The 27464-nt window shown below is 46.1% G+C and overlaps 1 protein-coding gene and 3 pseudogenes across 2 annotated transcripts; 2 read left to right on the forward strand and 2 right to left on the reverse strand.

Moving 5' to 3' along the window:
• Positions 1-108: 108 nt before the first annotated feature.
• On the reverse strand, positions 109-7764 carry LOC105416305 (inter-alpha-trypsin inhibitor heavy chain H6-like; annotated as a pseudogene).
• Positions 7765-8262: 498 nt separating this feature from the next.
• On the reverse strand, positions 8263-13820 carry LOC101066702 (6-phosphofructo-2-kinase/fructose-2,6-bisphosphatase-like). 2 transcript variants are annotated; one of them, XM_011602823.2, is made up of 15 exons: positions 13629-13772; positions 12528-12708; positions 11449-11574; positions 11275-11371; positions 11088-11154; positions 10917-10991; positions 10769-10825; positions 10568-10689; positions 10274-10481; positions 9986-10132; positions 9797-9901; positions 9521-9650; positions 9384-9446; positions 9239-9303; positions 8263-8721 (listed from the first exon to the last, which is right to left on the reverse strand). In XM_011602823.2, exons 2-15 carry the CDS (start codon positions 12634-12636, stop codon positions 8662-8664), a joined length of 1431 nt encoding a protein of 476 aa, XP_011601125.1. In that variant the 5' UTR covers positions 12637-12708; positions 13629-13772; the 3' UTR covers positions 8263-8661. The 2 variants fall into 2 exon arrangements, with proteins under 2 accessions (XP_011601125.1, XP_029688315.1); XM_029832455.1 differs by lacking the exon at positions 12528-12708 and having other exon boundaries at positions 13629-13820.
• A 1336-nt stretch (positions 13821-15156) lies between these two features.
• Positions 15157-19658, forward strand: LOC101071720 (UDP-glucuronosyltransferase 2B31 pseudogene; annotated as a pseudogene).
• Positions 19659-19827: 169 nt separating this feature from the next.
• On the forward strand, positions 19828-26970 carry LOC115248694 (UDP-glucuronosyltransferase 2B31 pseudogene; annotated as a pseudogene).
• Positions 26971-27464: the final 494 nt, after the last annotated feature.

Here is a 27464-nt window from a genome sequence, read left to right on the forward strand (position 1 = left end):
ATTCTAGTTTTGTGACAATAGCTTCACCACATGACTCTCTGATAAACCAGGCCTCGCTGTGGCCTCCCAGGTCTTCACCCCCTTTCAGAGAGCCAGGTTCAGAAGGCCTCACGAGCCACCACGTAGCTCTGGTAGGGGTGACCCCAGCAGCCTCTCCACCTCTGCCTTGGGCACCACCCAGCACTTGCCTGCGTGGTGTTTTCGAACGCTGTCTTTCAGCGTCTTGTCCTGCAAAGTGACCGGCATGTGCTGGGAGCCCCAGCGCAGCATCCCGCGGGCTGAGGCCGCACGCTGGTGGGCGCCTTCATCCACGGGATCCTCCACCACAGTCACACTGATGTCGGCGTGCTGAAACTGGCCTGCAGACATACAGGACAGCAGCGGCGAGGAGTGAACACCAGTTCTTCCTTCAAACTACGGACAATTACGCAATTATACCTGGCTAAATTACCACATTAACAACACAATATGGGCACAGTCAGTCGATGCTGACCCCTGAGGCCGTACCGAGGAGACCTTGTGTGGAGGCAGACAGTCCTCTTCCATCTGTGATGTAGAAACCAAGGTGAGCCTTCTGCAAGTAGGTGGTTGGTATTCGTGGAAGAGGATCAGAAACTGGACGTCCTTGGCCAACTCAACCCAGCAGCTCCGATGGTTGTCAACGGTAACGGTTACTCCCTGCCTCCTCACTGATCCCTGCTGATTGATGGGAAGGATGTCCCTCCCCTCCCCTTCCACCACCACAGCGTCCAGGGAGAGCGTGATTGAGATGTCCCCGGGACCGCCTGTGTCTGTAGAAATTGTGAGAAGGTCGAAGTATGTCCGGGAACGTTCCTCCACACCGTTCTTGGGAGGAGCCCCCATTAGGTGGCCGTCCACAATGATCCCTTCGAAGGACAGAAAAACATTTAACAAACTGATCCAAGTCAGGAATGTAGCCCAAGGAACACAGGTGTACCTCTATCAGGGTCCTCCAGCAGTCTGAGAACATCATTGGCTCTTCCATCTACAGTGAAGCACATGTTCTCATGCAGCTTCCCCAACGACACCACAAAATGAGGATCTCCGTCAACTAGAGGAGGCAACAATAACCATCGTCATGTGATTTTAAAAAAGATTCTTGACACGGTGATGTTTGGAAATGAAAACAAAGTAAGTTCTCCACCTGATGAGGAGAAGAGCCGGACCGTGCCCGTTCTGGATAAAGGTTCTGCAAACACAAGAACAGTCCACTTCACTCCCCAGCACTGGAACCAGTGACAGAACTACACAGGTACTGGAAACAACAGAATTCAAATACATACCAAAGGATTCCATGTCCGCAGTGTCATCCCCTGAAAGTGCAAACATTTCCATAAAATCTCAGGAAAATCTAAATTAAAGACCTGAAGGAATGTTTAAAATCCTTAGCCGCAAAGTCAGAGTCTCCCTAAAACTCCTGATCTAGAAAACACATGAAAACTTACAGGTGTCATAGTTGAGGTCATAGTCATAGTCGTAGGTGGCATCAACATCTGCAAACATCAGGAGTTCAACTCGCATCCAGCTGTTCGTGATGAACAAACATTAATGCGACACTCACCTTCTGCAAGGTCTAAATCTGTGAGGAACAGAAAAACAAACAGGTGAAGAAGAATTCCCGAGTCATGTAACAACCGTCCTTAATTCAAGACAATAAAGGAACTCGGTCACCTTTTCTCTGAATGAACGTCGAGACGTCTAGTGGAGAAATACGGAAAAACAAGTTGGGAATTAAAGACGCTTTAATGAGCGGCGGCTTTTACCAGGAAAAAAGTTCAAGTTCCTTTAAAATTATATATAAATTATATACGTATAGCTTTTATTGGAGCTGCTTTTCCATGATTGAATCAATAAATACTCTAAATACTAAATCTGGAGTGTGAAACCTACCCAGAATGCCGGCTGCCTCCCACAGGTTTGGCTCATCTGTTACACCGGGCATGGGGGCAAAGGTCGCCGTCACAAAAGAGGCAACGCCTGGGGCCAATTCTAAGTGTGTATCATTGTGCTCCGTGGCTGGAACTGGAGCTGGGGTGGGAAGGGCGGGTGAAGATGGGAGCGCTGGTGGAGCTACAACAGTTTCAGGCTGTGGAAGCTCTGGAGCAGATGTGACGCTGTTGTCAACCTGTGGTGCTGCTGTTGACCCCACCGGACCCAGCTGTGGGGTAAGGGGTCGCCCATACTGGGTGACGGTGTCGGTTCTGGCTGTATTGAGTGAAGGTGAGGTGAAGGGGGCTGTTAAGGGGGGCGAGGGAGAGGTTGTTTTCAAGGCAGTGGAGAGTTTTCCTGGGGCTGGAGCCGATGCTGTTTTTAGAGAATTAATCAGGGAGGTGGGAATCTTACCTCCAGCAGGAGGGGGGGCAGTTTTGGAATGCTGGGTGGTGCCTGGCTTTTTACCACCGAATGGTGCTGGGGGGCTTTTAACAGAACTGGGACTTGAGGTTGTTGTGGTTCTTCTGGGAGGTGGAACGGCTGCTTTTGTTTTAGTTGGCGGTGCCCGAGGAGGATCGGGCTTCCCTTTGGGCGGCGAGCCGGGTTTCTTTCCAACACCAACAGCAGATGCTTTGGTGGTAGCGGTAGTTGTTGCAGTCGTGGTTATCGTGGCTGCGGCGGCGGTGGTGGCAGAGTCAACTTCATCCAGTTCTGGTTGAACCACAACCAAAGAAGTAACCGGGGTCACAAAGTTATATCTGAGTGAGAGGTTAGTGGCTTTGTCCACCAGGAGCCTCTGAGTTGCCGGGTCAGTCGTGTTCAGTTTGGCCTGGAGCAGCTCTTTGATGGTAAAATAGGCCCAGAGACGATGCACAACGTTTGGGATTCCTTCTAGGTTGGCTAAACAGTCCAAAGAATCAACGCTCCCATTGCCTTCAGTCTGGGAAGTCAACACACGGTTCTCCATCTTGACTCGCTGCCTGGAGTCCGTGGCAGACATTGAAATCTTTAAATCTTTCACGCCGGGTTTGACCTTCCCAGCCACCACCAGCTCAGAACCTTGGAAGTAGTTTGGGAAGAGGGAGCGAGTGACGTCAAAAGCCTGATCATCCAGATATGACAGCTGGACGTCAGACAACAAAGGACTTGCTACTTCGTCGTCATAGAAGCCCTTCAGCTGCAAAGCAGCGTCCGCATCCTCGTACACCATCCGAGCAACGCCCCGGTTATCCAGAGCCAGCCGTTTCAGGAGCAGGAAGTCTGCATCGTCCCCAAAGGCGAGGCCGAACAGAGAGGCTGAGCCCAAAGCCTTCCTGGCGTTAGTCAGGATGGTGTCACCAGCTGTTTCCCCAATGGTTGCCTCCCCATCAGTGAGGAAAATTACCAGAGGAACACGGTGGGACGCGAGGTGTCTGGAGGAGGACGGAGGGTTGATGAGCTGGGCAGCTGAGAGTAGAGCTGCATTGATATTGGTCCCTGATGGGGAAGAAAGGGGAAACTGATACAATGGCTCAAAATATGTTCTCCCCCAACGCCCATGAACAGAGACGCAGTCATGCAGGTTGTGTTCCGTCATTGAACTCACATCCTTCTGCAATAATCCTCCTCACAAACTCTTTGGCGTCTCGCACGTTCTGTCTGGTTGCTCTCACCGTTCGCCCTCTCTTCCAAGTGTGTACTTGGTCTGAGAAGGTGATAATGTTGAAGTGGTCTCCCTCTCTGAGGTCAGCAAGAATGGTGCTCATGGCCTGTTTGGTCTACTGACAGGAAGGATTAGGACGAGTGCCAGACGTCACTCTGTGTTGCAGAATGTAGCAGATGCAAAACTAAAGCCGGTCAAATCCCGTTCTACATTACCTGTTTGATCTTAGTCCCTATCATTGAGCCGCTGACATCAATGACAAATATGACGTCTTTGGGTACCACGGGGAGCCCTTTTGGTGCAAAATAATGGACAAAATATCCATCGTGCACCTGAAAGCAGACCAAAATACAAGGTGGCTGTTTCGTAATTCACCTTTACAGCCGTTCTTTCTTTAAAAAAGGCTTGTTCTCACCTGAACTTCGCCCATGAGGTCTCTGAGTGCCACATCATACTGGATCATGAAGTCAGCATGGACACCTTTAGGGGAGACGCTGCTCTGCTGCTGCAGAGACGGACTGTAGTGAACCCGAGCGCAGCAGGGGTTCTGCTCAACCCGAGTGGAGGCCGGGGCTTCTGTGTCACCTGCAGGAAAGGTGCACGGGAGTGCCACAGCAGTCATGGGAGCCAATTATGACATCTTAAACTACAGTCATTGCTGGAGTTTTACCTTGAGCAGTGCTGGACAGGAGGCGGCTTGTTTTGAGAGGAAGCACTTTGACGAAACTAAGGCCCGTCTGTTCTGTTATACTGACATCTAATGTAAGGTTCTGCACAAGCTGCCCAGGCCTCAGACCCAGACTGAGCTCATAACGGCCCAGTCGTCGTGGTAACAGCTCCTCGTAGGTCAGGCAGAACAACATCTGAGCTCCGGCGGGGACGCTCACAGCAACACGGAACTTTTCCGTCTCCCTCTCTCTGGAAGACAACAGAACCTGGTGAAAGCTCCTCGTCAGAGCTCTGAATGCAGGAGAACACGTGCAAAACTGGAATCATTCTTCATGCAAAACGCTTGTAGGAAAGCCTTTTGCTAACTTCGTAGCCACAAGGCCAGCTGCTCGTCCTCGCTTCTTCGCAGCATCATAAATCTTCCTGGCAGCAGCTCTTTCCTTCACCTGAGCCACATACACCTTAGAACCGGAGGTACTGGTGGGGAAAAGAGGAGAAATAGTTATTTGTCTTCTTTGTTTTAAAAGCAGTCACAGAGTGCAAATGTTTATTTGCACGTGCTGCTTATGGCTATGTGGTGGTAGTAGGTAAAAATAGGGGTAATAGGGGTCATTAGCAGGTTGGGTGGGGAAGAAAAAGAGCAATTTCCCTTGAAAAACCGCAAATGGAGAGAGATCACACAGCCCGGTGACGCCCGGGAGTGCCACGGCAGGCTACACCCGGCAAAATCCCAACCAAAACCGTGGCTCAAAAGCAGGATCCAGCTCACACAGAGCATTTCGTGAGCTTCAGTGACCACTGATGCCATGTGACAAGGTGCAAAATTCAGGTCAAGTCCATTGAACAAATATGTCTGCAGAGAAAAAAACCCATCAAGGGCCGGCTAACATAAACATGCAGGCTTGAAACGGCTCTTGTTTAAGGGACAGAGCAGGAAAACACGAGGATCGGAGCGGAAAAATGGAGGCGCTTGTATTTGAAGGCGCGGTGAGGAGGGGGTGCAGGAATGACCGGAGCACAGAACACACAGTTCTCAGTTTCAAAATGCCAAAGAAGTAATGCAACACATTAGCCGCAACCTTTCCCCTGAAAACAAGAGCAGTGTGAGCACTTATGCTTCTGAAACATGTGTAACCTCCTAACTAACACTTCCATATGAAAAAGTGTGTGTGTGTGTGTGTGTGTGTGTGTGTGTGTGTGTGTGTGTGTGTGTGTGGTTTCGAAACTGGCAGGGTGCCAGGGTAAACTGCCATTTTCTCTATTAACTTTCTGACTTCCATTCACAAAGCCAGTATTCATCAGGTTGCGGGTTCTCCCTCCTCCTGACCTGCTTCACTTAGCAAATCCTGCTCAAGGGTCAGTGTTTGACGTGCAATGTTGACTTGTTTGTTTTGCTTATATTTAGCAGTTTAAAGAAAAGCCAACTTCGTGTCCCATCTGGGCCAAACCTGGACCAGAATCTTTCTAAAATGCCTTTAAAGTTTTATTTAACGTCTATAACTGACACCAACACATCGTTCCTTATGTCACATACATCTTTTAGAAGAACATCCCTGAAAGGTCAGTCTGTTGGTGAAGCTCTTCAGGAAGCTGCTGCAGCCTCACAGTCTGCAGACCTGAACCTTTAGCTCGTCCCTGGCTTTCATGGACCGGGCCAGAGGTCATCAGACGTGACCTTTTGCAGGTCGTTAATGTCACCTTGGTCAAGGTGTGAATGGATGTTGAATCATCTGGGCCGACCTCTCAGGAGATGCAGGCATCAGATCCTTGCTGTCTGAGGTCAGAAGGTCAGAAGGAACATTGCCCAGTAAACGTTTCCTCTAGAGGTGCCCTCATCATGAAAGGAAGCTCATTAACTTCTGTCTAATGGGAGGACGTGTTTGTCCACTGCTTCTCCACCCGACCGTTCATGACGGACATGATGGTCCATTTTGTTGAGAAATAAAGTGTATGTTGGGAACATGGGGGACAGAATAGGTCTGACTCACATGGTGAAGTTGGAGATGAAAGCTGTGGAGGGCAGATCCACCTCAAAAGCAGCTTCTTTGGTGACGGAGAGCTGGTTCCACACTGAACTCTGGACGGTGGTCACGGCGTAGCGGGACACCACCGAACACCTCACGTGGTAGTCGGTCACCTTCAGCTAGTGAGAGTTTCAAATGGACACGTGATATCAGAGCTGGAGGCGAATTCTGAGGTCTGATTAGAGCGGCGGCGTCACGGAGCTTCCTGGTAGACAAACCTCTCCAAGGTTATCTATCTGTATCTACCCGTGAGCAGCTTTTAACAGAGGACACATCCAGGCGAGCATCGTCGGTGGCTGAGCTGCCCACCTTTGAATTCTAGTTTTATTTTTACGCATTTTTTGGCAGTGAAGCCTTCCTATGAGGGAACCCTCTGGTTTGTGACCACTCCACAGATGTTGCGTCTGATGCTGTCAAATGCTGCTCATGAAGTCCAGAAGCAACATTTCGGACAGTTTCAATGACAGCAAACACTCAAACTCACCGCTGGTTTTGTTGCTTTGCTCTCACGTTTGATCCTCTGGAACAGAAACGAGACATGAGGGCAACAAGACATTCCCTTATAGATAAGTATAGGGTACAGTATAGCTTCAGATACAGTCAGTACATAGAACATTGTCCTCAGTGACGTCAGTGAGATCTTAATGTGATCTCTTTCCTTTTCCAACACCATTTATTCATTCTACACCTCTATTTTCTTCCCCATTCTGCCGAGCTGAGGGTCGGTCAAGCCGTTGCCTAAAAGGTCCAATGAATCAAAGTCATTCATGGAGGGAGGGGAAGTGAGACTAGAAACAAATGCTTCCAGTGTAGCTGAGCCTCACAAGTGCTATTTTGCTGTCAGGAGTTGAAGCCCTGCTTTAGGAAAAATATCAATAACAGTAAATCGAAATCTACGTTCTTGCTTGTTGTTCTGGGGACTTGTTGCTGAAGTTCCTCTTTTTCTAAAATTCTTTTCTTATCAATTTTACACATTCATACATTAAAAGTTCCTGATGCAAGACTGAACTACACAGTTTAGTTTGGGACAGGAAGAAAGGAAAAGAACATCTTAGCATAATTCCTAATTAACGAATCCCAGCCGAAGGTAAAGGGAAAAGAGGAAAAACGTACCTGCAGCAGATTATTACTGTTGAGCTTCGCTTCGTAGTTGCTGCCAAATCCCTCTCGTACACAACAAGTGAAGACAACTACAATCCAGAGAGCTTTGAGGTTCATCATGTCTGTGATACCGGAATAACGGCAACAGCAATAACAATAATAGCACTTTTAATTCCAAGGTGAAGTCAGCTGGTGGAAGGACTGATGGCAGCAGCAGCTCAAAATCTCACATTTTCCGTGCGTGATTTGTCTCCCGCTGCCTCAGCTCCCCTCCGAGTCCCTCCAGGTCCAGAAATATGTGAGGATTGTGAGTGGAGACGCAAACGTGAGAGTCAAACTCAGCCTGGAAGTTGCGTGCGCTCCGTGGATTTGCAGAGGGCAGCTCCCAGCGTGCGCTCACGCACAGCTGCTGCACCAGAAACGAGGGGTTTGTTAACCCCTGCTGGGCTTTACCCCCTCACCCCCCCAATCTTTGAGAGTGTTCAGAGAAGGTCTATTTGTCCCTAAATTTGAGTTTAGATCATGTTTGACCCATTATTGTCTAAACGAACCAGAACCTTTAGAGTTCAGCTGTCTGTCCTCATCAAATCTTGCGAATGAGACGTGTTGGGGGACTTATTTTACACACAGTGTGTCTCTATTGCTGTTGTCCCCCTCTCAGGTTGGACCACATCTGTGTCCCATTGTTTTGTTTATTAGGTGCTGTCCATGGTTCTGATCCACACCTCCGTTATCTGCACATGAGGATTCAACTGCGGCTTCCTAAAGATTCTACTCTATGAGAAGCATCAGTTTTCAGGGTTATGAGGTCACCACTGAGTCTCCGACTGACCTGAAGGGTTTTTGGAATAACTGGAGAAAATCCGCATCGGCAACTTTTTCTGTATTTGGTTTGCTCTGCTGTTTTACAATAAGATCAAAAAAAGAGAAAATATTCTGAAGAAATTTCTGTTTAAAATCAGGAGTTAAATACATTTCATCGGGTAGTTTACATCACTTGCACAAACATTACTTTAGAAAATCTCAGCTCTTCATCTTACAACACATTTTCTCAGCTTTAACACACATTTATGCCCTAAATCTGTGTAAACAATGTGCAGAATTCTGAGTAAAACAGCTGTAGTCAGATAAGACACAGGAATATTTCACACGCACATGTTAAAAACAGTCTCCTGCAGTTTCACCTTTACGCCGCTGCTGTTTTCACCTCCATCACATTTCACTGCTGCGCCTGTCTGCATGTAGAAACAGTAATGTAACGATGGTCATCACTCAGATGTGCTCCGGAACCGTCTGGAGGGCGTCTTCAGGGTTTCTATTTATGTCAACATTCTGCAAGGACAAGAAAATAAAGGGCAAAAGCCCTTTTCAGCCACAAGCATCCTGCAATACTAATGCAGAGTCATTCTGGGCACGTTTGCACTGTCCAGTGTTGATAAAATTAGGTGTAATTTTTAAAAATGCATGAAGAGACAAATGAAGCAGGTCATGGATGTAAAGGTATAATAAATTCTAATTAGTTAGAACTTCGAGCTCTATTGAACTTTAAAACGGATTTTTAAATATGGGTTTATGTCGCCACCTGCTGGCGTATATAGTAATTACATAAAAGATGCCACATTAATATGGATTTATGTCGCCACCTGCTGGCATATATAGTAATTACACAAAAGCTGCCACATTCCGCCCTTTGAATGTGAGAATCTATTCTATTACTGACCCCACCTGTGTCAGATAAAGTTGTTTCATTTTCTAATTTAACCTCAATGGTCAACACTCTGAGTCAACAATTCAATAATATGACCTTTAAGAGCTGGCTGATAGTTACAAAGTTCCTGTGGAAACGTACCACTGGCTTTTCTCTGTGTGTGTTCACGGCTTCAATATTGAGGAAAAATGGCTCAACCTTACAGCCTGCATTTGAGGAGAGAGAAACACACTTAAAGAAATGGAAAATTATAGGCTACATTTCTTATTACAACTATTAAATCTACCATATGCCACCGGTGTTAGTTTGAGCACTGTGTGAAGGGGGCACCGCAGGTAAGGCAGCTCATCTGTGGAGGTGAACGGTTATTGTTATTAACATGAAACCACACGTGTCAAAGGTTTGGAGGCAGATTCTCTGTACCTGCAGGCTTGTCCAGGAAGTAGGCCAGCAGGCAGCGCATGATAGCCTGGTGGCAGATAACCAGCACGTTTTCCTGCCTTTCCAGCTCCATGATCACTGGCTCCAGACGATGGACGAGGTCCTCATAAGACTGAACAGAGGTGAGACGATCATTCAGACACTGTCAGGTTGCATCCAGAATGACGAAGGTCTGTTTTGTTCTAATCCTGATGTTGTTTATAGGTGCTTTCAGCCTTTACCTGAACTCAAACTGGACAGTGTTTCATGCCTTCTTACCTCCCCTTTGGGGTAACGGTAACGATACTTGTCCTGGTCTCTCAGTGCAAACTCTTCTGGGAAGTTCTCCTGAATCTCCTCGTAGGTCAGTTCTTCACAAACGCCCTAAATTTGACGACACAGTAGAAGAAAAGCTCTGCCGGGTAACCATGAAAGTTCAGATGAAGGCTAGAACTATCAGAAACCCACAGCATCGATCTCATTGAGGGCCTTCCACTGTTCGTACTGAACTCCCAGAGACTGTGCAGTTTGGATGGTCCTCTTCATGTGGCTCGTCCACACCTTCAGGTCACGGATGTTCTGACCTTGGATGAAGGTCGCCAAGGCATTTGCATACTGGCAGAACAGTTGTAAAAAAACGAAAACTGCTTTTAAATGATTCAATTGGGAGATTAAATGGTTGCAGGACATGTGTGCATACGTGTGTGTGAGAGCGTGTGTGTGTGTGTGTGTGTGTGTGTGTGTGTGTGTGTGCACCTTCTGTCCACGAGGCGAGAGGCCCGAGTCTCCACCAATGCGGCCCAACAGGTTGAGCTCGCTCTCTCCGTGGCGGCTCAGGTAGATGGACCTGGCGGTGACGTGGATGTTCATGAGGTAGTAAACGATCCTGCTTTGAATGTGGTCCTGCACTCGGTTCACCAGGTATCTGCTGCCCACATTGAAGATCTTGATGTAGGAGAGCTTCCTGTCATGACAATATTAGGAAAAGGGTCATAAGTGGAATGCCCCTATAATAAGGCCTGTATATTTCCAGGACGGTGTTGGTGCTACCTGTCTCTCTCATCATCTATAGGCATGTAGCTGGATTTATAGCACTCGATCCGCTGGATGAAATCCTCCATGGCCTCCTCAACGTCGCGATCTGCGTAATCCGGACTCCCAGATTTAACTTGCTGGGGAAAAAATGCACAACTGGGCCATAAATTCCAGGTAATTAGAGGCTTATAAGCGTCCTGCTGCGATGCTCCTCACCCTGATGTTCTCTGCGATGATTTCCGGGTCATCACAGATTGATTCCACAAAGAAAACCTGCACACAAGCAGTCGTTTAAACAGAGATCTGGTGCGCGTTTGAGATCCCGATTGAAGGAATTGGCCAGAACATTCCCGAGGTTGCTCACTTTGTAGCCCCTCTCTTTTGCAAAGGTGAGGATGATTGTCCGCCTCTCTCGGGTGGTGTTGGTAGCATCGAACACCTGCAGGAGACGGACAGAGGTGATGGGACGGGTTCTACCCTGGTGACTGTTGAACATGGCCAGATCAGCAGGAATCCTGGATGTCTGTTTACTCACAGCCACTTGTCCCTGCTCCTTGGTGAAGTAGGCGGCGACGTCTTTGAGGGCGGCAGCTGCACAGGCCCTGAGGGAGAGGTGACACTGTCTGACCTCCAAACACAGCAGATATTTTAATCACATTTCCGTCTGGGGCTCTAATGCCGCCAGGACTAGTTACAGGTTCCTGGGCGGGTTCTTGTCTTACTTGCGGATCCTCATGGCCCCCTCGTTATCAGGTTTAAAGAACTCAAAGTTCTCGTAGATCTTGACGGCCTCCCGGCGGTACTGGCCCACGTTGAACACTGTTTGGATATGAGCAACAAAAGCTTAATTCAAGCTTTTCCTCTGACAAGGACACACTGGAGCTGCAGGAACTGACTTTTTGTGGGCACGCCGATCCAGTTCAGGTAACGGGTGAGCTTCTTGGAGATGTAGGTCTTCCCTCGGGCTGGCAGGCCCACCATCACAATCATCGTGGGAGAGTTACAGAACTGAGGAACTGATGCTGAGACAAACACAGGAGCACAAACACACGCTTACTGTTGACACGCAGCTGGAAAAATGTGGATTTTAGGGATGAATATGTTATCTTTAGCTCTTCAGGGACACATGCTGGGTCACTTAATCTCTCCTAAGAGTGACACAATGAGCACAGAGACCCAGATCAAGTATCGGACACGGAGCGAAGAGTCAGTGGTGGATGCAAGGTTTCATGTTCTGAACGGAAATATGTTGAAGCGTTGAACACGCAGAGACCAGAAATCAAACAGAAACACTTGAACTAGATCTCCTTAGTCCTCATTCAGCCTGGTGTTCTGCACCATATGGCTGAGGGAACACGGCCCTCCTAATCTGTCTGTGTCTGAACTCTTCCCTGAGAGAAGGTTCAAGTTAACGCTGCACATTCTCCCCACGACGCTACGCTTGATATGCAGTCTGCTGCATCAGAACTCGTGAAAGGATCCCAAACCGGTACTGTAGTGCACACCGGAACCACAGTGGCTTTTGCTTCTGTCAGTGAGAGCTGACGCATGCGAGTCTGGGATCGATCATCAAAAGAAATGAATGGTCACATATTCTAAGCTTCAGTGACCATTTTTTTTTTAAAATTGCTAATTTCTTACCCAGCCATGGTGACTCAGTGGTTGCATGTTTCTCTGTCTGAGGGGGTCACGAATGCCAGTCATTTATAACGCAGACTGCCCAGTCACTCGTCTGTCTGCCTATACAAGGACTGGGACAGTGGTAACCTCCAGGCTGTTCCATCGTGAATGGAGTTCGCTGCGTCAGCAGAATGCTGAAAGGACCACGTCAGACGCAGCACAGAGAGCCTGGCGTGTCTCCTCTGGCTGTCGTCCACGGCTGACTCGCCTGTCTCTCAGACACCGACTGAAACAAACGCTACAGCGTCTAGCTACGGACAGCGGGACAGAGTGTCCCCGTCTGTGCTGCACTTACATCCTCTCCTGCAGTTCAAGTTGCAGCCCATCCATGGCACCCAGATCTTGAGCAGCGGGGTCTGGGTGAGGCATTTCTGGTCTATGGATGTGTTGACGGTGAGAGCCATGAGCCTTAGATGCCAGAGCGAGCTCTACTGCACTGATTAGCTGCTGCTGCTCAGCTGACTGTTGCCAAGGACCTGCAAACATGAGCCGGAAGGAGGATGTTCTGCCTCTCCATCTGTTTATTGGGTTATCAGGCCTGAATGCAGCTACCAGAATCACTACGGTGACATCAAAGAACATCCAAATCCACCTTGTGCACGTGGTGGTGCAACAGCTGTTGCCCCAGAGTCGCTGGATCACGTGATCTTCTTCTTTTCTTTTTTTTTTTAAACCGACCATGTTGTTACCCTTTCGTTCCACTAGATGGCAGAAAAACCCGGATCTTTTTGGTATATAGAGATACCACAGAGGCAGCTCTTTTAGCAGTGCATGAGAATCCAATACAGGCATATTTAACTGATTATTATATGTGATTTTTTTTTAATTGCCCTACAATCACCCTGAAATGGCTACTTTGTTTTTGCTTTATTTTCTTATGTCCTTATCTGCTTGTCCCAGGTTGGAATCATGCAGGCAGCAGCCACATTCTACCAGAGCCTTTTGGCGACTGCAAAAGGTTGGCTAAAGATCCATGTCTGTGTTTTGGGCAGGCCTGGGGAAGAGCACGCTAGCACACAATGGTGTTTTTGTTGTGCATTCTTATCGTCTACTTTCACTTGATAGACTGTGCTCACTTGTTTAAATAATGGATAAACAGATTTTAAACTGTAAATATGATTTTCAGTGTAATCTTGTGCAGGAGTAGCATGTAGAAATAAGAATAAAAGAACGTTCCACTGTGTTCAACTGCTCATCAGTTGGATCACTCGGCTCTCAGAATCTCCAGAGATTCGTCATTATTTTTAGAAACCTGCACTTGTGCAGCTGCGACACTCAACAAGGCAGTTTGTTTTTTTGGCATCAGAAGACGTTGAGTTATTTCTGCCCTCATCTCTGTGTTGCATTAGAAGAACCTTTGCTGCGTGGTTGCTCAGGCATGCTTTGTTGGTCTCACCTGCACTGTCACACCTGCGGAGTCTCACGCGCTCCAGCTGAGGAAGCTCCATGTTATACTCCAGTGAGGTAGCCAGCAACACAGCGCTGGAGACTGTGGCCAGTGAAAACAAGTAATGCTCTTTTTAAAGAAACTACACCCCCACTAAAGAGCTCTTGACTGCCCACCACACTCAGCTCCTATCTTTTCATGACACATGGACATATGATAGTACCACACAGGGCTTGTCCTTTACTGTGTGCCAGGGCCAGAGTTCACAACTTACACAGCAGCACTCAGAGGGCGTGTGCAAGTGCAAAGGTCATTAGACAACTGCTTGCTGTCGCACATTTGGACATGATGGTATATAACATGAAATTATAAGATATGACAGGATTTATGTGGGGATTGATCACTGCTGGGTTGCAGATTTGGGAATGCTGCCACATGATGAATGTGTTGTTCGCATGTGTCATTTTATGTATTGACAAGTTCAGCATTATAAAATCCATAGGTAGTGTCTTACTCCTTTCTCCTGCAGTAAAAGCTGCTACTGGACTGGTCAGCGGAGCCAGACCCAGTAACAGACCAGTAACACCAGTCATCCGGAAATGGGATTCAAAGTAAATCCGAGTTCTGGGTGGAGAGTCTGTCTTCATTAACAGGCACTTGCCACTAGAGGGCAGCGTGCACTCTGGTCGGCTGCTTATATTAATTAGTAATCCAGTTAAAAACGTTAAAACAGTTAAAACGTCTTTTGTGTTTCTCACGTATAGATTTCTATTTGATGGAAACATGTACGTCACTTTTTAATTTTTCTTTTTCTTCTTTATGTTTGCTGCCTTTCATTGTTCTGCACGTGGAAGTGGTCATCAGTCGGTGCTGAAGAGAATTGTGTTGTACCATGTTTCTGTTTTCATTTAGGAGTACTTTAGAATTTAGGAATAGTAGAATCATTAGCAAGTGTAATAAAGATCAGTGACCCTTCTGTGACATGATTGTGGTTTAGACAGTTGTAATCGCAGGAGCCAGTCAGGCTGAAGGTGATAAACAGATATTGTAAAAATGGACAGCATGGTGGTCCTGATAAGCTCATCTGCAGGAAGAAGGTGAACTTTGACCTGGTCATTTGGGAAACAATGGAGAACAAGAACTGTGTCAGCAACCAATGGAACGGGAAGAAGAAGACGAGGTCATCCAAGAAGAAAGACTGGATTGGACTGGATTAGCATCAGTAATTTACATATGTGTTTCTATAAAAGACTGGGTCAAGGGATAGTTAGGTTGTCAGACTTCATGCCCTGACAATTGACTCTGTTATTGTAGGGTTATGAACTGGCCCGGAGCTCTGTAATATTTGTATCTTGAATTGGTTCTATTTGCCAAATACATTTGGAAATTGGCATTTTTCTTCTTGAAGTCTTCATTCAGAGAACACGTGGATCAGCAGTGACACACGAGAGGTATTGCGACCCAACAGTGCAAAGGGTTCACAGGAGACCTTCTACCCACGTCACCAGATAAGTTACACATGAACTTGCTTTTGAGTGAACCTGATAATTTCACTCCCACTCACGATTGTCCAGGAGAGGAGGAAGAGGGTCCAAGGTGAGGATCAATTTCACACTCATCTGACTGGCATAAGGGGTGTAAATGCTAACAAGGCTCAAATATTATGAACAAAAAACACTTATTCTAAAACTAATCATGACATAGAGTAATCATATTAGAATTAGAACATAATGACATTAATTCAGTTATTTTAAGAGCCTGTTTTCCAAATGCTAATCAAGATGTAAATTAAAAAAGATGATTTGTAAAATACCAAAACCCATTATTTAAATTCACATTATACAAACATCACAAAATCTTGAAATGCATCATAACTGAGTGCAAAGACAGAAGCAAATTAAAACTGAACAGGTTTTAAAGTATTGCTGCACAACCCTGTTTTGGATCTGAGGAAATCACTGTTGACCGTTTTCCACTGAATTATTTCCTGTTTTTGCTTCATGTAGTTTCCCAGGAATTCACCATCCTGTTTCCACTGGGAATTTCTTTATTAGCTTTAGTCTGAAATATTTGAGAGACAAAACCTTCATGGAGCCACTCTGTCAGATAGATCTCCACCACGAGACTCAGGAGAAGTTTGAGAACTCAGCATGACTCTGCATTATTAGTGGGAGAAAAGTCCTGTGGACTCTTCAAAGCAGTCAAAGATCAAAGATCCACAGTGTTACAGGCTTGAATATTGATCCTTATTGATTATCCTGATACACAGACCATCTCATGAATGGTTTAAATGGACGAAACTGAGCTTTCAAGTTTTTTATGTCTACACACTCATATTGAGTCAGATTTTTGTCCTACAGAAGTTCTCCAAACTGATTTGTCTGCACCTCTTTTGATTTAAAAACATACTTTAAAAATGAAACCTGCCAAGACTGAACACCTTATCTCTGGATTCAGTTTGCCAAACCTTTTCTATTCTGAACACAATCTAAACTTCAAGAAGTGTTGCAGTCAGGGTTTAGGACAGGTTTAGTGAGCATTTATTGATTTTATCCTATTTGGAGCCTATGATGGCCTATGTGGTGTCATGAGGAACGTTTCCACTGCAGAACTTTGGAGTCATTTTACCAGCCAGGAACACCAAGTCTCTGCTCCAGGGGACCCCTGAAAAACTCCTAGGTGGGGCTTGAGGTTTGCTCGGCGCTGATTGGATGTGGCGCCATGAGAAATCATCTTTTCTTTTCTGGAACTTTCTCAAGTTCTTCTTCGCCTCTTGTTCACGGACACAGAGCTGCAGCAACCACCTCAGCCTCAGCTTCAACCCCAACCCTCAACCCTTCCATGTTCACCTCCTTCCTTCGTTGTTGTTTTCATGGTTGTGTTTTAGTCAGTTGTTTTTGAAACCCATCCATCCATCCATTCTCTGCCGCTTATCCGGGGTCGGGTCGCGGGGGCAGCAGCCTAAGGAGAGAAGCCCAGACTTCCCTCTCCCCAGCTACCTCCTCCAGCTCATCCGGAGGGATCCCCAGGTGTTCCCAGGCCAGTCGAGAGACATAGTCTCTCCAACGTGTCCTGGGTCTCCCCGGGGGTCTCCTACCGGAGGGACATGCCCTGAACACCTCACCAGGGAGGCGTCCAGGGGGCATCCTGACTAGATGCCCAAGCCACCCCATCTGGCTCCTCTCAACGCGGAGGAGCAGCGACTCTACTCCGAGCTCCTCCCGGATGGCAGAGCTTCTCACCCTATCTCTAAGGGAGAGCCCAGCCACCCTACGGAGGAAGCTCATTTCAGCCGCTTGTACCCGTGATCTTGTTCTTTCGGTCATTACCCAAAGCTCATGACCATAGGTGAGGGTAGGAACGAAGATCGACCGGTAAATCGAGAGCTTCGCCTTTCGGCTCAGCTCTCTCTTCACCACAACGGACCGGTGCAGAGTCCGCATTACTGTGGACGCCGCACCGATCCGCCTGTCGATCTCCCGCTCCATTCTTCCCTCACTCGTGAACAACTCCTCCACTTGGGGCAGGATCTCCTCCTTTACCCGGAGAAGGCACTCCACCTTTTTCCGGTTGAGAACCATGGCCTCGGATTTGGAGGTGCTGATTCTCATCCCAGCCGCTTCACAGGCGGCGGCGAACCGATCCAGTGATAGTTGGAGGTCACGGGCCGATGAAGCCAACAGGACCACATCATCCGCAAAAAGCAGAGACGCGATCCTGAGGTCACCAAACTGGATCCCCTCAACACCATGACTGCACCTAGAAATTCTGTCCATAAAAATTATGAACAGAATTGGTGACAAAGGGCAGCCCTGGCGAGGTTTTTGAAACCCCGAAGCCAAATCTCCTGCTTCACCTGTGTTTCACCTCTATCATCTTCCACTGGGTCTAAAATGGAAAAGAAAAAAAGCATTTCTATGCAGATGATTCCAAAATCTACATTTAAGTTGATTCCTGTACTTTTTCATATTTCCAACTTTTAGTATCAGTGGGTTCAGCCAACCAGCTACTTTTGTAAGTCCCTCCTAATCTATGGAAGCAGCTTCCTCTCAGCTGGACCAGGCCCCACCTTCACAATTCTCCCCTGCACAATCTTTAAAAATGAAATGAACCAAAGCTGAAAGAATAAAATGAAGGGTTGATTTCTGGGATATTGATGGTGATGCTGAAGGTATTTACCAGGCTCATGTGTCTGTTGATCTGCGTCTCCACAGATGGCTTCATATCCAGTCCTGACCTTCCTGGTGTTCTTCTCAGCAGCTCTGTCCTCCACCTGTGATGGAGGAAAAGTGCTTGTTTACCCTCTAGATGGGAGCCACTGGCTGAACATGAAAATCCTCTTGGAGCTGCTTCACTCTCGGGGCCATGAAATAACGGTCATACGTTCATCCACCAGCTGGTACATTTCTGAAGTCTCGCCCTACTACACCTCCATCACCATCGCCCAGGACCACTCACATCACATCGAGAGTCAAGACTTCATGACCTCTTTCTTAAAGAGGTCAATAGAGATTCGGCGGAGAGAAGGTTCACTCTGGGCTTTTTTTGAATTTTATCAAAACCTTTTCAATATGTTAGAAGAAAGTCAGCAAGACGTGGCCAAGATGGTCATCGACATCTTTGAGAATGAGACGCTAATTATGAAGCTAAAGAAAACTGAATACGATTTCATGCTGTTGGATCCTGCATTTCCAGGTGGAGTGTTGTTAGCGCACTATCTCCAGCTTCCAACGGTGCTCAGTGCTCGCTGGGCTTTCAGCGGCGAGGCACACTCTATCATCGCACCTTCTCCGCTCTCCTACGTTCCCCAGGTGTTGTCTTACAACTCTGATACAATGGACTTTTTTCAGAGAATGAAAAATGTCATCTCTCATATGATGTTGATCTACATGCACTACTTTGTTGTAAATCCCCCTTACCAAGCAGTGTGTGACAAATATTTTGGTGCCGATGTCAACGTCATGTCTCTCATGCAGGGAGCTGATCTCTGGTTAATAAGAACTGATTTTATATTCGAGTTTCCTCGTCCTACCATGCCCAATGTGGTCTACATCGGAGGGTTTCAGGGCAAACCTTCTAAGCCTCTTCCAGCAGATTTAGAGGATTTTATGCAGAGCTCTGGTGAGCACGGGGTGGTCGTCATGTCACTGGGGACTCTGCTGGGCGATCTTGGCCCTGAGTTATCAGAGATCATTGCATCAGCGTTTGCCAACCTTCCTCAGAAGGTGGTGTGGAGACACATTGGAGAAAGACCCACCAGCCTGGGAAACAACACCATGCTGGTTAAATGGCTGCCTCAAAATGATATCTTAGGTCACCCGAAAACCAAACTTTTTATGTCGCATGGGGGCACTAACGGTATTTATGAGGCCATCTACCATGGGGTCCCGATCCTGGGCCTTCCTCTCATCTTTGACCAGATTGATAATTTTGTACGCATGAAGGCGCGGGGGGCTGCTGAGATGGTCGATGTCACAACGTTGGATGTTGAGTCTCTGACCAATACTCTGAAGAATATTCTCGATCCTACGAAGGCATACAAAGAGAAAATACAGAAGCTGTCACAGCTTCACCATGACAAACCAATGAAACCCATAGACAGCGCCCTCTTCTGGATGGAGTTTGTCATGAGGCACAAGGGCGCCTCACACCTGCGTACAGAGTCCTACAAGTTACCGTGGTACGCCTATCACTGTCTGGACGTGATGGCCGTCTTCGCAGCCTATGGCTTGATACTCATGTCATTAGTTTGGGTCTCCTGCCGATGTGTCATCAGAGCTGTCATTAGAGCGACAAAATCACCAGCAAAATCTAAGAAAGAATAAAGGTTAATATTTGTCTATAACTGACAAATCAAGGTTTTCCCCTCGTGAATTACAAGTGTTAAAAAGCCATCAGTCAGTCCTTTGATTAGGAAGAACGATACACACACTTGTTCACAGCGGGGAGTGATTTACTTTTTAAAAACATACAAATTAGGTAAAATGTGGATGTAAAGAAGTCAGCAGTGAAGGTGGTGCATTAGGCTTGTTATTGTAGGTCAAACATTCCTTTGGTAATGTGATGACGAGCCTGACGACAGGAACAAATCTGAGTGGAGGGAAAGAAGCCTGATTACGAGCTCTCAGCAGGGTGCCTCAGCTCACTCAGGGACACGGTTATACATTGACTTCTGTTTTAGCTGATGTTTGACAACTCTGGACATTCAGGGGGTTCTGGCCAGAGGGTGAAATCACAGAGTCTGAGGTAAGAAGACGTTTTAGTTTGTGCTCAGTTTTTAGATGTTTATAATGTAATAAAATCCCGTTGAGCAGTTTTCCTCTCTAGCAGAACCAGCTGCTGTTTACTTTCCACTTGGCATCGTTTAACTGCTGCAGCTAACCTGCTGTAGAAAGGCTCTGATTCATGCATTTCCTCTGTGTGTCCTATCACCTTTGTCTGATTAAAAACCACTATGACGTGTTCTTTTTCTTGTTTACTTCCATTTCCTCATTTATTTTGTTTTTCTTCCTTCTCTTCATCCTCGTAGTTGTGACTGTGACATACGTTAAAGATATGAAGCTAATCTACCATTCATAGACAAATAACATGATTTAACAGGTTCTCATTTAGTCTTAGTACATGATTTGTTGTCTTACCCTTGTTAAACATAATATTTTATCAATATTCTGTGTGAACTGCAAGTCATGCCGTGCATTGCATTTATGTGTTTGCGTTAGGACTCTGAACGCACCTTTGGAAAAGAAAAACAACCTTTGAATTAAAAGCAAAGACGATGTTAATGTTATTCACACGAGCTGGTGCTGCTGGTAAATCATCATTACAATAATACAAACTGGTTTCTGCTGCACACAGGAGAAACCTTTGAGACATGACGAGGTGGGGGAGTTGGGGGTGAGGAGGTGGAGGGTGAGGGTGGGCTTGAATGGAGGGATTCAATTACCGCATATATTTTAAGACAGTTTCAGATCACGGAACTGGTCAGAATATAAATACCATGCCGTGAGTGTAGATATGACTTCATTTCACTGTGTAGTTCTTGTTTCTGTCTGCTATTTTGTATTGTGCATTTTGTAAACCTTGCGAAGCTCTTCCTCATTTTTACTTTGCCTTGCTAATTTATCTGAAGAGCTCAGTAATGAGACCTACCGAAGGCACAGACGTTATGTTGTGTCGCTGAAGCCATTGGTGCACTTTATTTACGTTTGATTTACAAATGACTCTGTGAAAAACAGTGTGGTTGATCTTCTCCAGGATATGTAGACAGGAAGTAGATGTCCGGGTCTGAAGCTTATTTCAGGTTCTCGCGTCTAGCGCTCACTTCCCTGATTGTTATCGCAGTCTCACAGATGCATCATTCAATTCTTCCTCTCATGCACTTCATAGTAGTCTGCCTTCAGTTCAGTTGCTCTTGCTTCATTTGTCTTTATTCCTTTAATGACATCATTCCCAATGTCTCGAGTTTTGTGTTCCACCAATGCTTTTCTCAAAACTCATGAAACTCTGCGTTGTTAGTCTGATTTTGAGTCCAACCTCTTCGTGGACCTTCAGGTCCTGACACGGGAACATCTCTATTTTGTTCTCTTTAGGTTAACGGGGATAAAGTAAACTTCCTGTGAACAAGGAAGCCAATCATCTTGGCTCCGCACATGCACGGCTCAGTATTATATCACTGCTGCTTACCACCAGAGATTTGCCCATAAGATTTCCAGGTACCTGACCGCTCTCAGTACCCTCCGGGGCCCGTATGAGTGTCTTCACCTCCAATTTCGCCTTACTAATGCCACAGTTGCCTTTCAGTAAATGTTGGAGGGCACCCTTCCCGGCATGAGGGATAAATGCTGTTCTCCATATCTTGAAATTTCATGACTATATAGAGGATCTGAAAGGGGTAGTGGGAACATGGCATCAGATTCCAAGGAAGTGTCAGCTCATACATAGGTTGCCTGCATTCAGATAGAGACCTGGAAACATGTGGGAGAATAACTCACAGAGCATCCTAATGAGTCCAACCAGAGACCCAATAAAGGTATTAACATCACATCCAAAAGAAAAGTCACAAAATCTGGCCTGACAAACCTGTCCAGTGAGAGTCATCTTTGCATACCCAGATTTTATTTTGACCTTTGTGATAAATACTGACACATCCAATAAATATCTGGTGTCTGAGCTCTATCAGCAGGGCTGTAAACAACGTATCATTACTTATGGTTTCAGAACACATCTGATTATCAGATTTGCCATCTACACTCGAGGCAAGCTCGAGGTTCTAGCTTTGATTCCGGGGTTATCTCTACTATGCACCTACGTTCACTGTGTACTTCTGATTTAAGCAAAGCCAAACTCAGCATTGTGGGACATCGCTGGGTGGGTCAGTCAGCAGAGTTCCACTTCACCACAAAATAATAAACAAGACAAATGACTATGTCCGCTGATACACTGTCAAGGTATCCATTAAAGCTCCAGGGTCACATAGAGGACTACACTGAAACTCTACCCCAATGTAATTTCCACCATATCAATCAATCAATCAACCAACCAATCAATCAATCGATCAACCGATCAATAAATCAATCAATCAAAATGGTCTCTAGGCGCTTTCCAGAATCCCAGGGCCTGACCCCCAACAAGCAACAGTGGCAAAGAAAAACTCCTCTTTAACAGGAGGAAACCTTGAGCAGGACCAGGCTCATGTAGGGGGACCCTCCTGCTGATGGCTGGCTGGGTAGAGAGAGAGGAGAAGGGGGGAGGACAGGTAGAGGAGAGAATAGGCAGAGATCAATGAAATACATTAACTATATTAATTATAATAAACTGCCAGTAAATCTGAGTGGGTCAGCAGGGTCGGAGGTAGGGGCAGGAAAACTACACAAGAAATAACATCACTGATCTACTTTGTGAGGAGGAGAGGAGAGCCTTGACCTCAGTTTTTCCTGAATTAAGGACAAGGAAATTTGAAGACATCCAAGACTTTTTGTCAGTTCTAAAGCTTCACTAACGTCTCTGTCTCCTCTGGTTTAATGGATAAATATAGCTGAGTGTCATCAGCATAACAATGAAAATTTATTCCATGCTGCTGAATAATGTTTTCTAAGTGGAGCATTTACAAGGTGAAAAGGATTGGTCCAGGTGAAGAAACTTGTGGAACTCCATGTCTAACCCTACTGTATGAAGAGGGAATGCCGTGGACATGAGCAAACTGGTATCTATCTGATCTATCAGCTGCACTGAGGTCCAACAGAACCAGCAGAGAAACCAGTCCATGATCTAAAGCTCTAAGAAGATCATTAGTAACTTAGCCAGGGGAAGAAAGCTGTAGGGGAAAGAACGTGCCATGGATGGCTGCACCTCTCGGGTGACAATGATCCACCTGTGACCGTTCCCACCTTCACCCCAGACGACTTTAGAGTTGCCCAGGAAGAGGATGCTTCCGTCTGTAAGGTCATGACATCGAGGAGGAGAGGACAGAATCTGCATGATAAAGAAAAAGACAAATAGCAGCCAAAACAAGGAGACTGGTATCTGAGCAGAAGACAACCAGCAGGTCCTTCCCAGTAAACTGAGGCCAACTGTGCCAAATACCTACATCACAACATGGGTCATGTCAGAGTTGATAAAGCAATCCACCTGGTGAGACGAGGGTCAAATAGAAGACTATGTGATCCAGTGATCAGGTATTTAACAGAAAGGACCCACTATCCCAGAAAAACCACCAGTGGGTTCATTCCTAACTGGTGTCCCATTTGAGCTTATTTCTGTGGAAAACCTCCACCTAGAGACAAGGGGAGGAGGCTTGGTAGACCATCTTTCCCACTTCACACAAGTGACCCGTCTAAAAACACATCAGCCAAAACTGCGGCTAACATAGAACTTGACCCACGTTGACTGACCTGAAAGACACTGACTAACCCCAACAGACACTACACAGGCCAGGCAGGTGACCTTTCTCAGACTCTAGAATGACCATTGTTTGCTGGTTTAGTTCGAGATGTCCAGAGACCTCTTAAATCAGGGCTGTAGAGGGTCCAGAAAGATTTACGTAGCAAACGTGCACGCCACGTGTATTTCATCATCACAATTGTGGATGTGGAATCTTATTTGACGGCCTTGTCTGTAGATGTGAGGGATCAAGGAACATTATAATCTTGGCCCCATAAACGCAGGCACAGCTCAATATTAGATCACTGGTGGCTGAACAAGCCTTATTGACAGTGTCCTGGTCCTCGTGGTTCACAGGTAACTATTATTTCCACACTCTAGCTGTTGCTGAAAAATAACTGACTGTGAAAGAAGCGTTTAGTGACAATTTGAGTTGATTCAATGTAAGTGTGGATGAGTATTTTTGTATGTGAATGTTATAGCAGTTCATGTATGTTTGATAAAGCAAATGTATTAAACACAATTGTGTTATTGTATTTTAAGTATTTCTGATATGTTCAGTATTCATTTTTTGCTGGCTTAGCAAGCAATAGTAACGTGTCCTGGTCAGTGTCCGGACTAAACCTTAGCCATAGTAACGTGTCCTAGTTAGTGTCCGGACTAAACCTTAGCCATAGTAACGTGTCTTGGTCAGTGTCCGGACTAAAACTCAGCCATAGTAACGTGTCGTAGTCAGTGTCCGGACTAAACCTGTTCGAAACAGACTCAATGTTTACTGTTTTGTAGTCATTGGACACACAGTGTTTAATAATAATTATAATCATAATATTTGCCTCTTCTTGGCAGTGATGGCTTCATATCCAGTCCTGACCTTCCTGGTGTTCTTCTCAGCAGCTCTGTCCTCCACCTGTGATGGAGGAAAAGTGCTTGTTTACCCTGTAGATGGGAGCCACTGGCTGAACATGAAAATCCTCTTGGAGCTGCTTCACTCTCGGGGCCATGAAATAACGGTCATACGTTCGTCCACCAGCTGGTACATTTCTGAAGTCTCGCCCTACTACACCTCCATCACCATCGCCCAGGACCACTCACATCACATCGAGAGTCAAGACTTCATGACCTCTTTCTTAAAGAGGTCAATGGAGATCCGGCGGAGAGAAGGTTCACTCTGGGCTTTTATTGAATTTTATCAAAACCTTTTCAATATGTTAGAGGAAAGCCAGCAAGACGTGGCCAAGATGGTCATCAACATCTTTGAGAATGAGACGCTAATTATGAAGCTAAAGAAAACTGAATACGATTTCATGCTGTTGGATCCTGCATTTCCAGGTGGAGTGTTGTTAGCGCACTATCTCCAGCTTCCAACGGTGCTCAGTGCTCGCTGGGCTTTCAGCGGCGAGGCACACTTCGCCATCGCACCTTCTCCGCTCTCCTACGTTCCCCAGTTGTTGTCTTACAACTCTGATACAATGGACTTTTTTCAGAGAATGAAAAATGTCATCTCTCATATGATGTTGGTCTACATGCACTACTTTGTTGTAAATCCCCCTTACCAAGCAGTGTGTGACAAATATTTTGGTCCCGATGTCGACGTCATGTCTCTCATGCAGGGAGCTGATCTGTGGTTAATAAGAACTGATTTTATATTCGAGTTTCCTCGTCCTACCATGCCCAATGTGGTCTACATCGGAGGGTTTCAGGGCAAACCTTCTAAGCCTCTTCCAGCAGATTTAGAGGATTTTATGCAGAGTTCTGGTGAGCACGGGGTGGTCGTCATGTCACTGGGGACTCTGCTGGGCGATCTTGGCCCTGAGTTATCAGAGATCATTGCATCAGCGTTTGCCAACCTTCCTCAGAAGGTGGTGTGGAGACACATCGGAGAAAGACCCACCAGTCTGGGAAACAACACCATGCTGGTTAAATGGCTGCCTCAAAATGATATCTTAGGTCACCCGAAAACCAAACTTTTTATGTCGCATGGGGGCACTAACGGTATTTATGAGGCCATCTACCATGGGGTCCCGATCCTGGGCCTTCCTCTCATCTTTGGCCAGATTGATAATTTTGTACGCATGAAGGCGCGGGGGGCTGCTGAGATGGTCGATGTCACAACGTTGGATGTTGAGTCTCTGACCAATACTCTGAAGAATATTCTCGATCCTACGAAGGCATACAAAGAGAAAATACAGAAGCTGTCACAACTTCACCATGACAAACCAATGAAACCCACAGACAGTGCCCTCTTCTGGATGGAGTTTGTCATGAGGCACAAGGGCGCCTCACACCTGCGTACAGAGTCCTACAAGTTACCGTGGTACGCCTATCACTGTCTGGACGTGATGGCCGTCTTCGCAGCCTGTGGCTTGATACTGATGTCATTATTTTGGGTCTCCTGCCGATGTGTCATCAGAGCTGTCATTAGAGCGACAAAATCACCAGCAAAATCTAAGAAAGAATAAAGGTTAATATTTGTCTATAACTGACAAATCAAGGTTTTCCCCTCGTGAATTACAAGTATTAAAAAGCCGTCAGTCTGTCCTTTGATTAGGAAGAACGATAGACACACTTGTTCACAGCGGGGAGTGATTTACTTTTTAAAAACATACAAATTAGGTAAAATGTGGATGTAAAGAAGTCAGCAGTGAAGGTGGTGCATTAGGCTTGTTATTGTAGCAAAATCTAAGAAAGAATAGATCAATGATAAATTTAGGTTGTCGCCTACAGTTTAGGATTACGGTAGAAATCATGATAAAGGGACAGAGAGGTAGATGTGAATCCTATATCAGAAAGAAGAGCACCAGTTTAGTTGGTGTGTGGGCTTGGGTTTACCAGTTCATAGAGAAAACCAAGAGAGACACTTGTGTTTGTACCATCAAATTTTTAAAATGTTTTATGATAATATGTATGTAATATGTACATCTAACATCTGTCTGAATTGATATCTCTGTTAATAGAGGTCTTCAAAGAAAACGCTTCCTTGTTGCCTTCTGTTTTACACTAATTTTTCTCTTGACATTGTGTAAATCCTTTTGTCAGAACTGAACCAAGAAAGACATGAGGCAGTTACCCACTCGTGTTTCCCCATCAGAACTTTTTACACCTACAAAATGTGTGCAAATGTTTAATCTGATATGTCCACAAAGGTTCTCATTCACCAGGTCATAGTAATCCATTCAGGTCATGTGGACACTCAGCTGGACTGTCCAGTTGGCTCCCAATGGATTACTATAACCTGCATGGATGAGAACCTTCAGGTCAAGTACCCTTAGACTGGTACAGGAGAGGAGGGGAATGTCCTTTAGTGTCTCTCAACAGTCCACTTGACTCTCTGCTGGACCTTACTCTTGGAAGATGCTTATCAAGCTGCCATTCTTATCTTGCTCTTCCTTCAAGGACATGCAATGATGATCTCAGTACTATCATAGCTGAATCTGAAAGACATGAGTCTCTGAATAAAACATGTTGTGGTTGAGCCATGCCTCTTTGGTTGGACTGATACAACAGGAATGAGTAGGATACACACAAGTATGTTTGCTAGTAGAATGATGTTTTTGACACTATATATGTGGTAAACATGAGGACGCACACACACATACATGCTACTTCCCTCACCTATGGTCAGGTACGTTGGGTTGCGAATGAAATAACAAGATGGATGATACAGGTGGATGAAGAAGGTTTCCTCTGCACAGTGGTAGGACGCTCCCTTAGAGATAGGGTGAGGAGCTCTAACGCTTGGGACGAGCTCGTAGTGGAACCGTTGCACATCAAGAGGAGCATTTGAATCAGGTGCCTCCTGGATGCCTGTTTCAGGCTGTCCCACCAGGAGGAGACCCCAGGGAAGACCTGGGAAACGCTGGCGTGACTGTCCAATACTTCCTGAGGAGCTAGAGCAAGTGTCCCGAGAATCTGGGCGTTCCTGCTCAGGCTGCTACCCCTGCCAATGGGTACGAGCTAAACGGGAGA

Source organism: Takifugu rubripes, unplaced genomic scaffold (assembly GCF_901000725.2).
Source record: "Takifugu rubripes unplaced genomic scaffold, fTakRub1.2, whole genome shotgun sequence".
In the NCBI taxonomy this organism is placed as follows: domain Eukaryota; kingdom Metazoa; phylum Chordata; class Actinopteri; order Tetraodontiformes; family Tetraodontidae; genus Takifugu; species Takifugu rubripes.

What these genes read in the sequence shown, in the direction of transcription:
- LOC101066702 (XM_011602823.2), bottom strand. Translation starts at nt 12,636, where the DNA reads ATGGCTCTCACCGTCAACACATCCATAGACCAGAAATGCCTCACCCAG. An exon ending in CAAAAGAGAGGGGCTACAAA is followed by an intron (nt 10,826 to 10,916) that starts GTGAGCAACCTC and finishes GCTTGTGTGCAG; the next exon opens with GTTTTCTTTGTGGAATCAAT. An exon ending in TCTCGCCTCGTGGACAGAAG is followed by an intron (nt 10,133 to 10,273) that starts GTGCACACACAC and finishes CTGTTCTGCCAG; the next exon opens with TATGCAAATGCCTTGGCGAC.